Source organism: Podarcis bocagei (assembly GCF_964188305.1).
Source record: "Podarcis bocagei genome assembly, chromosome: 10".
Lineage (NCBI taxonomy): Eukaryota > Metazoa > Chordata > Lepidosauria > Squamata > Lacertidae > Podarcis > Podarcis bocagei.
Window position 1 is genome coordinate 10966207 of NC_138135.1, and position 13035 is coordinate 10979241.

The window sequence follows — 13035 nt, forward strand, 5'->3', positions numbered from 1 at the left end:
ACTTTATGACAGCTAAATGGAAAGAGAACCGGCAGTCTGTTAATCTACAGCAACCATGGGTAGCCTTGGATGATGGGATGAGTCTTGGAAAAAGAAAAAGAAAAGAGAAACACTTTACAGCTTGCAAGCCAGAAGATTGCTGGAACACGTCCATTTATAGTAAGATTCAAGAGAAGATTTAATAACATTTGACTTTAAGCTTGTTAAAGGCCAACTTGGTTTGGCTGCCAAGTTTATTAGTCTAATGGCAACAAAATTAATCACCAAACAGGAAAACAAAGGTCTTTTTGCAAAGTCCGGGCATTTATGCTCTGACCAAAGAGCTGTAGTGTTTGTGTGTTGACCTAGGAACCAAAGTGTCTCTTTTGTGCTCTCAAGTTGGACTCTTTCCATTGGTTTTCTCTCTATACTAGTGTTGCACCAGTCTGTTATCACGCAGTCCCATTGGAGGATTTGTAGTTCCACATCACAAACCTGGATTTGCATAAAGTCAGAGGCCAGCTCCCATTGGAGGATCTGGAATCCCTTTGGAGTACCCTGGATATGAATGAGGTTAGGATGGGGTAGGCAAAAGCAGGCTGTATCACAGCAGTGGCCATGGCGTGGGAGTGAGAAGGGAGAGACACTGAGGGGGGGGGGGAATGGTTTCAAACAATGGGAGAGATCTGAAAAGATTGGGAACAGAGGAACACTGAGGGATTATTATTGTTATTACTACTACTAGGAAAAATAGTGGGGATGGGTGCAATGCAGAAATCAACTCTGAAAAGCTAACACAGCAATGCCTTTATCACCTCCCCTATCACTGCATTCAGATCTTAATTTTAACCATCACGATCCCCCTCTGTGTTTTACGTGCTCACTCTACTCAAAACTTCCCTGCTGTTTAAAACCATCGCTTCCCACCCTTACTGTCACTGCTTTACTGAAACCTCTGCTGTTGCTTAAAACTGCGGCTTTCCTCCTCCATCGCTGCTTAACCCAAACCTCTGCCATTTTTTAAAGTTGTCTGTTTCCCTCTCTCACTGCCTCACCACCTTTGCTTTACTCAAACCTTTCCCTCTTCCATTCCTCAGCTGCCTTATGCATGAGAGACAAGGTAAAGGGACGCCTGACTGTTAGGTCCAGTCGCGGACAATTCTGGGGTTGCGGTGCTCATCTCACTTTACTGGCCGAGGGAGCCAGCATACAGCTTCCGGGTCATGTGGCCAGCATGACTAAGCTGCTTCTGGCGAACCAGAGCAGCGCACGGAAACGCTGTTTACCTTCCCGCCAGAGTGTACCTATTTATCTACTTGCACTTCCTGCTTTTGAACTGCTAGGTTGGCAGGAGCAGGGACCGAACAACGGGAGCTCACCACGTTGCAGGGATTTGAACCGCCGACCTGATCGGCAAGCCCCAGGCTCTGCAAATACCGTTTCACTCCTGGTGCCGTCTGTTGTCTTCTACACGAAGATCCAGATTCAGTGCGATAATTTAGAACAGGTGTTTTGTTAGCAAGCAAACACCCACGTTTGCAAAACATCCTTCACTGAACGTTCTCTAACTGAACAAGCTTACGGCACATAAGATTCCTGGGGGTGGTCTGTGCGAGGATTCAGGTAGAATTCTGGTCACTTAGTGGCTGAAGCATCAAGCGGCAACTTGCACATGTGATTGTGGCATGATGGATATAATAACCCCACTAAGATAGAAGATGCATTGTACAGTTTTTCAAAGGAATCATTTCACATGTCCTGCTATAGGCATCAAGCGCTGAGAAATTGCATTAAGCTTAGATATGTGTGATTCGCTCGTCTACCAGTGTCATCCAGGATTTTTGGTTCAGATGCCTTGGAAGCTCAGAAACCGAAAGGTCAGACGGCAAGAAGTCTACATATGTGTAGTTCCTCTGCCATGCAGAACAGCATGATATACAAATATCAAGAATGGTAAAAGGTCATTGGCTTCCGGTATGAGCTTGTTTCCTGAGCAACTCTCTCTCTCATCAGAGTAGATCTAAAAAAAACACCCAGTTTCTCAGAAAGAAAGAAAACACCCACACAGCTCTTTCATTTTTCCTGCCTTGATGCAAAGAGTTCATCTTAGGTAGGGGTCAGCAAACTTTTTCAGTAAGGGGCTGGTCCACTGTCCCTCAGACCTTTGGGGGGGGCGGACTATATTTTGAAGAAAAAATAATGAACGAATTCCTGTGCCCCACAAATAACCCAGAGATGCATTTTAAATAAAAGCACACATTCTACTCATGTAAAAACACGCTGATTCCCAGACCGTCCGTGGGCCAGATTTAGAAAGCGATTGGGCCGGATCCAGCCCCCGGGCCTTAGTTTGCCTACCCGTGGTCTTAGCTGTCCATTTTTGTTTAGCAAAAAAGTGACCGCAAGGTGGGGAGGCAGGATAGAAGTTCAGGACGTGAGAGAGCTTATGCATTATCATGGCGAGGAAATGGAGAAGGCACGTACAAATTGTGGTAGCCAAGCATCTGTATCTACTAGCCAGCTATGAAGTCCGTTCGCACCATGCATTTAGCCAGTGTTAGAAACTCAGATTTATAAGCTAGGCCTAGGTTATGGTCGCCGCAGCAGAATGTCTATTCACCAGGGGGTTGGACTAGATGTCCCTTAGGGTCCCGTCCAACTCTACAGTTCTAGGATTTTGTAAGACCTTGGGGGAACTACGATTCTGTGATCTCAGCTACAGTGCTTGACTTTAGCTTGCTCTTACAACTTGTCCCAGTATGGAAGAAGGAGAGAAACACAGTGGAAATGGAAATGGTATCAGATATGGACTAATGCAGGGGCTTTTAAACTGTGGTCTGTGAGTTTCATTTGGGTGGTTTGTGGGAAGGCTGCAGCTCCGTCCAATATCTCTGTGCTCCACCCTGGAATTACTTTCCTTGGTGTGACGATGAAGGACTTAAGATGCCCAGCAAGGGGTCCACGATTTGCAGTGCAGTGCAGAAGCACAAAAGGTATTTTGCACAAGACGGCTGGCTCGGTGGAGATGTCAAGTCGCCAGCCTGGTGCCCAGAAATCTCCATGTCGTTGCAATTTGACCTGCACTCAGCGCCCGGGGAATTCCAAATACTGCATTTATTGTATGCAGTTAGCGCAGTGGGACCTGCTTCTTAGCAGATATGTGAAAATTTAGGAAGTTGGAAGTTGCCCTATACAGTACTGCATCAGACAGTTGGTCCAACAAACTCAGTATTCTCTACACTGCCAGTCATCAGCACCATTCACCAGAGAGCCAGTGTGGTGTAGTGGTTAAGAGCGGTAGACTTGTAATCTGGGGAACCGGGTTCGCGTCTCCGCTCCTCCACATGCAGCTGCTGGGTGACCTTGGGCCAGTCACACTTCTCTGAAGTCTCTCAGCTCCACTCACCTCACAGAGTGTTTGTTGTGGGGAAGGAAGGGAAAGGAGAATGTTAGCCGCTTTGAGACTCCTTCGGGTAGTGATAAAGCGGGATATCAAATCCAAACTCCTCCTCTTCTTCTCCGCCTCTTCCCCGCATAACAAAAACTGCGAGAAAGATGTTCAAAATGTTCAAAAGTAGGAGCTTGGCTTTTGAAAAATAAGGGATCCACAGTAGAACTGGGAAATATATCGTCCAAACCTGGCTTGAAGTCCATATCGCCATAATCGGTTTCATAATTTTTGACCTGGCAATATATCGCGAATTACGATGCGTGTGTGTCCTATGCCAAAACCACGATGCAGGGAAAACCGCGAAGCCAGACAGTGCCTCCATCCTTATTCCAGACATCGCGATGTATCGGTATATCATGATGTTTCGCTGGTGATATATCGCGATGTTGAAAAGCAGGTATCGCCGCGCCCTACTGTTCTCCTCCTCATAACTCCACCCTTATTTCAGATATCGTGATGTACTGGTAGATCGGTTTCCTGGTGGAAGGACGTCAAATTTGGCAGAGCTGCAGTGCCAGGTAGCTATCACTAGGTGGACACAAAGACCGCAGCATAGCAGTGGTTGGTACAGCATTCTCTTATTTCCAAGCCCTCTGCTAACCACCCAAGTAGCCAAAGGCACCGTTTGCTGCATTTGTGAAGACAGGGTGAGCCTGCTGCGACCACGTGTAATCAGTGGGGAATTTGGCCCCGTTAAAGCGTTGGTGCTGTTACTCATTTATCCCGTTTATACCCTACATTTGCTCCCGAAAGAGCTCTGTTAAGAACATTTTTGCAAGTCAATCTGTGCAACAAAGGATCGCCTTGTCCCTTACGAACTCTGCAGTCCCCTTCAGATGATATTCAGAGGCCCTTTTCTGCTATCCTCCACAGCCGTTTAGGTCCCCAAATGGAACTGTGTTGTTTCCCCACCCCCAGGGGTTTGGTGAGTCTGCGAGGAAGGGCTGAAAGCACCTAGGTCTGCTTAGCCTGGAAGAGAGGAGATTTGGGGAGGGGAGTGACAGGTGTCTACAGGTATCTGAAGAGCAGGGTATGTTCTCAGACGCGCCTGAGAACCACTAAGTAGAAATATCAGGAAAGCAGGTTTTTTGCTCAACATTAAGGAGGGACTGTCTAACAGTTAACAGAGTGCTGGGACACCCCTTTGCTGGGGATATCTTAGGAGACGGTGGCTGTCAGAGATGCTGTAGCCCATGGGTAGGCAAACTAAGGCCCGGGGGCTGGATCCGACCCAATCGCCTTCTAAATCCTGCCCGTGGACGATCCGGGAATCAGTGTGTTTTTACATGAGTAGAATGTGTCCCTTTATTTAAAATGCATCTCTGGGTTATTTGTGGGGCATGGGAATTCATTCTTTTCTCTCTCCAAAATATAGTCTGGCCCCCCACAAGGTCTGAGGGACATTGGACTGGTCCCCTGCTGGAAAAGTTTGCTGACCCCTGGGCTAGATCATGGGTAGGCAATCTAAGGCCCGGGGGCTGGATCCGACCCGATCGCCTTCTAAATCTGGACGGTCCAGGAATCAGTGTGTTTTTAAACGAGTAGAATGTGTCCTTTTGTTTAAAATGCATATCTGGGTTATTTGTGGGGCATAGGAATTCGTTCATCCCCCCCCCAAAAAAAATATAGCCCGGCCCCCCACAGGGTCTGAGGGACAGTGGACCCGGCCCCCTGCTCACAAAGTTTACTGGCCCCTGCTGTATCTGAAATTGGCACTGCAGATCCTACACTGAGCAAGAGGGTGAACCGGTGTCCGACATTCCCCAGGGACCAGGCGCATTTTGTGACTGGCATGGGTTCGAAATGTGACCATGTGGAGATCTCTGGATGGCAGGTTGGTGACTGACACCTCCACCCGGCTGGCCCCTCCAGCTTTCTTAAGCAGGTCAGCAGAAGAGCTCATTTACTGCATCTTTTTTATCCTGCCTTTTCCGCCAAGGTGTACATGGTTCACTCTCCTCCTCAGTTAATCCTTACAACGACCCGGTGAGGTAGGTTAAGAGACTGTGACTAATTCCAAGCTCACCCCGTGATCTTCATGACTGAGTGAGAATTCGAACTCCGATCTCCCAGGTTCTAGTCCAGCGCTCTAACCACTGTACCATATTAGCCCACTAGAGTTCTCCTGCTATGGGGCAGCTGTATACCGTATTTTTTGCCCTATAGGACACACTTTTCCCCCTCCAAAAATGAAGGGGAAATGTTTGTGCGTCCTATGGGGCGAATGCAGGCTTCAGGAAGCTATCCGCAAGCCTTGCAAGCCCGGCGGGAATAATTTTTTTTTATTCATTTCCCCCCCAAAAAAACGAGGTTTGTCCTATGGGCCAGTGTGCCCTATAGGGTGAAAGATACGGTAAATCAAGTAGGTAAATAAATATGGGGAAAGTAAAATGTCCCTTAGAGAGGGATCTGAAAATATTTTCCTTAATGTTACTTAGTCATAGGGGCAGGTTTGCAGTATGGCAGACATTCTTGTGGCTGCATTGTCCGTAATTGGTTTTGCTTATGAATCCATTGAATTAAAATGAGGTATGTACTCCTCCCCCAAATGAATATTTACTTTTGCTGTTTTTTGTTTTAATGCTGATAAGTGTTGGCAAAAGAATTCAAAGGCGAAGGGAAGGACTGCTCTCCTATGGAAGGGCTTCCCATTCAAAGTAGTGACCAGATGTGTACAGTGAATGACAGTGAGCATTAGCAGTGGAAGGAAAGTGATAAGGTCTGCATGGAAATGGTTTTTATTGTGGGGTGGGGGAGACTGGAGGTTGCCCCCTCTTTTCTACAGCTTTGGCCATTTTTGGCTAAAAGTCTCATCTCACCCGTGTCCTTTGACTCTGGTAAAGGTAAAGGTACCCCTGACCATTAGGTCCAGTCGCAGACGACTCTGGGGTTGCGTGCTCATCTCGCTCTATAGGCCGAGGGAGCCGGCGTTCATCCGCAGGCAGCTTCCGGGTCATGTGGCCAGCATGACTAAGCCGCTTCTGGCGAACCAGAGCAGCACACGGAAACGCCGTTTATCTTCCCGCTGGAGTGGTACCTATTTATCTACTTGCACTTTGACGTGCTTTCGAACTGCTAGGTTGGCAGGAGCAGGGACCGAGCAACGGGAGCTCACCCCGTTGCGAGGATTCAAACCGCCGACCTTCTGATCCGCAAATCCTAGGCTCTGTGGTTTAACCCACAGCGCCAACCGCGTCCCTTGATGCTGGTTGAAGCCTTAAAATCCAGAAATGTCCTCTGCCTTCCGCATTCTTCTGCAGAAGAATGTCCAAAACATCTGGAGGGAACCAGCATAAGGAAGGCTGTCATAGAGTCATCAGCTGTGTCCCTTCCAACCCCACAATTCCATGATTTCTGTTACACATTTTCCGGATATCTCTTTGACCGTCTTAGGAACTTCAGTCTCAATGTCGTCACTGTTGTTTTATTTCAAAGACTGCAGGTTCCAGCCAATACCGCTGGACCGATGGCAGGTGCAGTCAAACATCTGGGAAGCCACAGGTTTTCCAATGCCCTCCCACCTGTTTTATTTCTATACACCAACCCACACCCAACCAGGTGCCATCTCATTAATTTTGGACTCCCAACATGACTATGTTGGCTTGGCCAGTTGTAGATCCAAAACATCTGTAGGGAGAGTCCCAGTAGTCTCCAGCGAGCTGTGATGGTTATTTTTAAGAGTGGTCTGCAGATTTTAGACTGTGGTGCATTGCGTGTGTTCCTTCACGTATAATTGTGTCTGTCTCTCCCTTTCAGGTTCAGGGACCGCTCGATTTGAGGTTCCCCTCACGTTGTTCTTCATTTGAACGCTCTGTCTCTTCGTGAGGATGCATCGTCAGTTCACGTTGGAGGGAAGGATTTCATCCCGGCAAGCAGAGAACCCCATGGTTGTTTCCTAGGCAACTGCTCGCAGAATCATTTCGAAGGCTAAAAACTGTTGCACGAAGCAACAGGTTGTGCTAACATCTCCCATCTTCCCCTCCCCGGAAGGCCACTTCCACTATCCTCGTGTCGTTTCCAGTGGTGATTGTGGGTCGCTCTTTTTATACTGGTTTGGAACATAAGGAGATCACTGCTGGATTTGGAAAATAGATTCCAGGTGATGGATGATTCCATAGCCACACCTGAACAATCCAATCCAGCGATGCACCAGTTCAAAAAATTTTGATGTCCAAGCTGCATGTTTTTGATGCAATGTGGGCCTGCTATATTTGTTGTCTACAGTAGGCCGAAGAGTCTCGTCTCTTCCCAATGAAACTCGCCCCCTGCTCCTTTGGACTTCTCTTGCTGTGGCTCAGGAGCAGAGACCCGTCACTTCCACCTCCCATAGTGATGTGGCCTCCACTGTGGGTAACTGATGCACAAGTGTGCCTTAAAAAACACACACATAAGTAACCGCTTTCAGCTCATCAGAGAGACGGGCACTGTTTGGGGTGTGAATACGCAAGACCTCGGTCCACGACTGTTGAGGAGATTACATGTTGGAAGTCCCATCGTTTTCTGCCGTGGCGCAAACGAACCAAAGGTAGGCACTGAGAAGGTTTTGTGCGCCGGGTGTGGGGGAATCGGAGGTTGAATTGAAGGGGAAGTTGTAGGAGCAGTCAGGAGCCAGGTGGTTAATAAATTCACTCTTCCTCCTGAAGGACACAAATAATAAGACATCTAGGAAACGATGGCAATGCAGATGTAGACTGGGAAAGATCCTTGCTTAAAAGGCTTGTTGGATGAGGCCTTCAATAGCTTTCCAGTAGCTCATGGTAGCAAGGTAAGAGAACTGGGGGGAGGGCCACATCAGGCCACCAAAGTGGCCCTTTAGGGATTACATGGGTCGAAGCGTCTAAAAAGCCCAGGACACAAATTTTCACAGCCCTCTTATCAGTTGTGGCGGCTCAGTTACCAGAAGTACAATGGTACCTCTGGTTGCAGATGGGATCCGTTCCGGAGATCCGGTTGGATCCCAAGGTTTCCACAACCTGAGGACCGTTTCTGCGCATGTGCAGCCCTCTTCTGCGCATTCGCGCATGGTGAAACCTGGTAAAATGCTTCCGGGTTTGCCGCACGCACACCCCAAAGTTTACCTAACCAGAGGGTTACGTAAACGGAGGTACTACTGTAATGTATTTACCATTAACTCTGGAAGTGTATCCTTGATTCTGACCAAACAAAACCTTCTGATGTACATTTTGCCCTAGGAAGATACCGAAAACCCTTCCGCTTTGGATAGAGCAGCCAGCTTTGCCCCACTGCTTCCCAGCTGCTGGGATTCGGGGTTCAGATTATTTTGCCCACTGGTTACCCTTCATTCCTGCTGAAATCATTGGGACCAAAGTCGCAACTTGCTTATCCCATTGATTTCAGTGGGGCCAAAGCGCAGCAGACGTAACATCACACCAATCCAGCGGTTTCCCAACCTTTTTGAGGCCGCCGGCCCCTCGGTTCTGTAAACTCATCTCCTGTGGGGCCCGCTCCCCCCCCCAACTTATAAAAAAGCATTATTCAGAAGAGCGGTTTGCACGACCTGCAGGAGAAGTTGACAACACAATAAAATCCAAGCGGCGACGATTAATCACGCATTTATTCAAAATGCAATTGAAGCAGTTTAGTTTAATTCGACAGAACGGATGGTTTCGATCCAGCTTTTCAAAGTCTGGCAGTCATTTGCATCTCCAGCATCCCCCTGCCCTCCCCACTTCCTTCTTAGTCCCACTCCCTGGGGGGCAGCCCTGCCCACTTTGTGAACCAGTGCTCTCCTAGACTTGGGTCTCCAGCTGTTTCCAGAGTACAACTCCCATCATCCCTAGCAAGCAAGACCAGTCGTCAGGGATGATTGGAATTGTAGTCTGGAAACAGCTGGAGACTCAAGTTTGGGAAACTGCTCTAGTCCAATACATTCAAGGTCCTTCTTCAACCTATTTCGTCTGCCCGGACACTGAGGTCCAGCGCCGAGGGCCTTCTGGCGGTTCCCTCGCTGCGAAAAACCAAGTTACAGGGAACCAGGCAGAGGGCCTTCTTGGTAGTGGCACCCACTCTGTGGAACACCCTCCCACCAGATGTCAAAGAGAAGAACAACTACCAAACTTTTAGAAGACATCTGAAGGCAGCCCTGTATAGGGAAGCTTTTAATGTTTAATAGGTTTTTGTATTTTAGTGTTTAGTTGGAAGCTGCCCAGAGTGGCTGGGGAACCCCAGCCAGATGGGTGGGGTATAAATAAAAAAATATTATTATTGTCATTATTGCAACTTGAAAATGGGAAGCGTGGAAGTAGAATGAATTATGGGGGGGGGGGGGAAACAACAACTAGAGATGTGCATTTATGGAATCCCTAGACTGGCGAAGGCCTAGAGAGCTTTCCCAACTGCTTGGCTGACTGCCAGTTCTGCTTTTCCTGGGTTTTGTTTTGTGCAACGTTTCCTGGTTTTGTTTCTTGGCCTTTTTGTTTCATTTATTCTTACGCAAGTATTGATTTCTGTGGAAAGGCAGCCGGTCCCTCTGAACGCTAACAACAAAGGCAATCATTCTGAATGCGGATTTTGACGCCTGTGACTCAGAATGTGATGTGCCGAGGGACTATTTATTCGCTTGCTAGTTTTCCGGGGAGAAATCTCAAACCGGTACAGGTCTCAGGTGTGCATACATTCCTCCTGCTGTCCAGGGAGAGAAAAGTAGCCGCTGTGTTGAAATATGCCATGTTTATTTGAGCATGCTGTCTCCTTGATCACCCATTCGAAACCTCCCTTTCTTTCCAAGGACAGTTTGTTCTTATTTAAGAGTGAAGACAGAATGGCCATTGGGAGGTGGCTCAATAGTGCTGTCCCTGCCCTTCAAACAAACAAACACACACACATCTCTCTGCTCTGGGTTGTATTTAAACATGCAATATTGTGGGCTCTTAGCAACTTGAGGTGGTGAAAAAACATTGTGTCAAGGTCCTGTTGGCCAGCGTCTGTGACATCACCAACACAGCCTCCCCCCTCCATCTTTAGAGCAACTGTTTTTAGAATACTTGGGATTGTGTGTGCGTGTACTGTAAAGGATGAATATATATGTGTGTATAACTGAGGACAGTGGTACCTCGGGTTAAGAACTTAATTCGTTCTGGAGGTCCGTTCTTAACCTGAAACTGTTCTTAACCTGAAGCACCACTTTAGCTAATGGGGCCTCCTGCTGCCGCCGCGCCGCCAGAGCACGATTTCTGTTCTCATCCTGAAGCACAGTTCTTAACCCGAGGTAATATTTCTGGGTTAGCGGAGTCTGTAACCTGAAGTGTCTGTAACCTGAAGCATATGTAACCTGAGGTAGCACTGTATGTGATATTTAATTACCATATTGGCCCGAATATAAGCCACACTTTCCCCCAAAATTCCGACCATGAAAAGTTAAAGTGCGGCTTATATTCGTGACCTTACGGTATGCAGCCAGGAGCAGTGAGGAAGGGAGCGGCTTATATTCAGGGTTTTTTTTCTTTTTTGCCCTCCAATTTTAAAGGTGGGGCTTATATTCGGGTGCGGCTTATATTCGGGCCAATACAGTAAGAAAATAACAAGAGACCAGTGGCCCATCTAGTCCATTATCTTGTTCTCACAGTGTATACCTAAGGGTGTAGGTCCGTATACAAATTTAATATATAATAATAAATAAAAATAACCAGGTGTCTATAGCAAAACACGTAAGCAAGACCCGAGCACAGCAGCAACTGAGATGCACTGTCTCTGACAGCCGAAATAGAACACAACCATTATGGCTAGCAGCCATTCATAACCTTACCCTTTGTGAATTTGTCAAATCTGTTTTTGAAGCCACCCCCCTTACTTCTGTGAAGGAGGAAGTGAAGCTGCTTCTCTTCCTTTCTGTCTCTCTGCGCCACATAACAGACCAGCACGGACACGTCTGAACTCGCTCCAAGTTCAGACTGCATGCTTGAAACTGCATTCTGTATTTTGCACCCAAGAGTATTCTACCTGTGTTTTCCTTGCTGCTGCATGGAACAATGCATAGACAGACCTTTGGGGTTTGTAAGTAAAGCTTTTTAAACTTACTTAACAGTGTGTGGTCTGTTCATTGCCAGGGGCTGTAAGCAAACCAAGCAGGATCTGAAAAAATTTCTAACAACCTATATTCCATGCTATACTGCTGTTTAATTTTGAGAAAGTTTTTAAGTCTGCCGGAGGCTCTCTCCCACTGAAGGGTGAGGAGATTTCACCCCTCCCATACCCAAGAATCTCCTGACCATCTCCTGATGGTCTCTGCTGACTCCACAGAGAGCAGGAGGCGTGTCCTGCCTATCTACTTATTCTGCCCAGCAACATATCTGTGTGTGTGAGAGAGAGTCAGTCAGTCAGTGTATCGGAGAGAGTGAGAGTGTTAGAGATCCTAGAGATAAGATTGCTGCTAAGAGCAGCTGCAGACTCTCAGTGTAGCATTGATTTATGCTTAGAATATTCAGCTCTGTATATAGCTTTGTATCATAGTTGTAGTTATAGAATAAAAGGAAGATATTTTACAGAGCTGCTCTCCGAGTGGTTTATACTCTGCAAGACTCTGCAAAACTCTGCTGCGCAACGACTGTAGTATTGAGACAGTGAATCCGGTGCTCTCAGCTCTGAGCTGTGAGTCCACAGCACTGTGGCCTGTTCCTGTGAGAAAGGAGGTCTCTGGCGGTGCTACCCAGCTCGCCTAGCCCAGTCGGGGTTGAGGTGCAAGAGTCCAGTTGGTGCACTGGCTCTAGGGCGATGCTGACACAAACCCCATTCTTTTGAATCTAGGTGCCTAGTCGATTTTTTAAAATTAATTACCCACACATGGGTTAGATCTATTTTCCACCTCCACATAAACATGTGCCATGTTGCACAGCTAAGTCTCCTTGTCCAGCTGGGTGCTGCTTGCAAACAGGACCAATTATTCCGACACAAAAAGCCACAAAAACCCCAAAGCTGCAATATGGTTCACTCACTGTGAAGAACCTTTCGCTTGCCATGAAGATGACACCTCTGGCTTAATACTAAAGTGATTTATTGCTCCGCTGCTTCTGAGCATCTTTCCGACGGGAGACGAAAGCTTCTTGTTCTCTTCCCTTTCCTTTTTTAAAGAAGATATTAGACGGGCCCTTTTAAAAGGCAACAGAATGTGTATGTTGCAATGTGCAGTGAGTGTTTAATTTACGATCTCCTGCTTCTTGCAGCAGTTAAACAGTGTGAGTGGGTGGGGGAGACATATCCTCGGGAGGAAGAGGGCTGCTAAATCATTCCGACTGGTGTAGTGATTCAGTCTGCTGGCGACTTGTTGAAAGTCTTCTCTGCACGCTTGTTTCAGCTTACGAGAAATCGATCCCATATGCACGAGTAAACCGTCTCTGCAACAGGAGAACGAATGCTTAAGATACGGCTCTGTGTACTTTCCCTCTTAAACAGAAGCAGCCCCTGCTCCCTGCAGAAGAAAACACAAGTCACTGCAGCTGGCCTGATCTTCCCCACTGCGCCTCCGTTAAAATCCATTTATGAGCCACTGTGGCCTGCTGGATACAGCTTTATGTTTGGTCCAAGAGTAGGGGTGGGCAAGCTGTGGCCTCTCAGAGTTCTTGTGCTCCAATTCCCATCCGCTTCGGTGT

The 13035-nt window shown here is 47.4% G+C and overlaps 1 protein-coding gene across 7 annotated transcripts in view; it reads left to right on the forward strand.

Annotated features, from left to right (window-relative positions):
• Positions 1–13035, forward strand: part of LOC308595782 (endonuclease domain-containing 1 protein-like) — a 157999-nt gene that overhangs the window by 24517 nt on the left and 120447 nt on the right. For all 7 annotated transcript variants that reach the window (XR_014012113.1, XR_014012114.1, XR_014012115.1 and 4 more), the window contains exon 2: positions 7187–7955. Coding sequence is in view for 1 of the 7 variants with exons in the window: in XM_081210496.1 (XP_081066622.1) it covers positions 7909–7955 (47 nt within the window). In the remaining 6 variants the exon portion in view is untranslated. The remainder of the gene's footprint in view (positions 1–7186; positions 7956–13035) is intronic.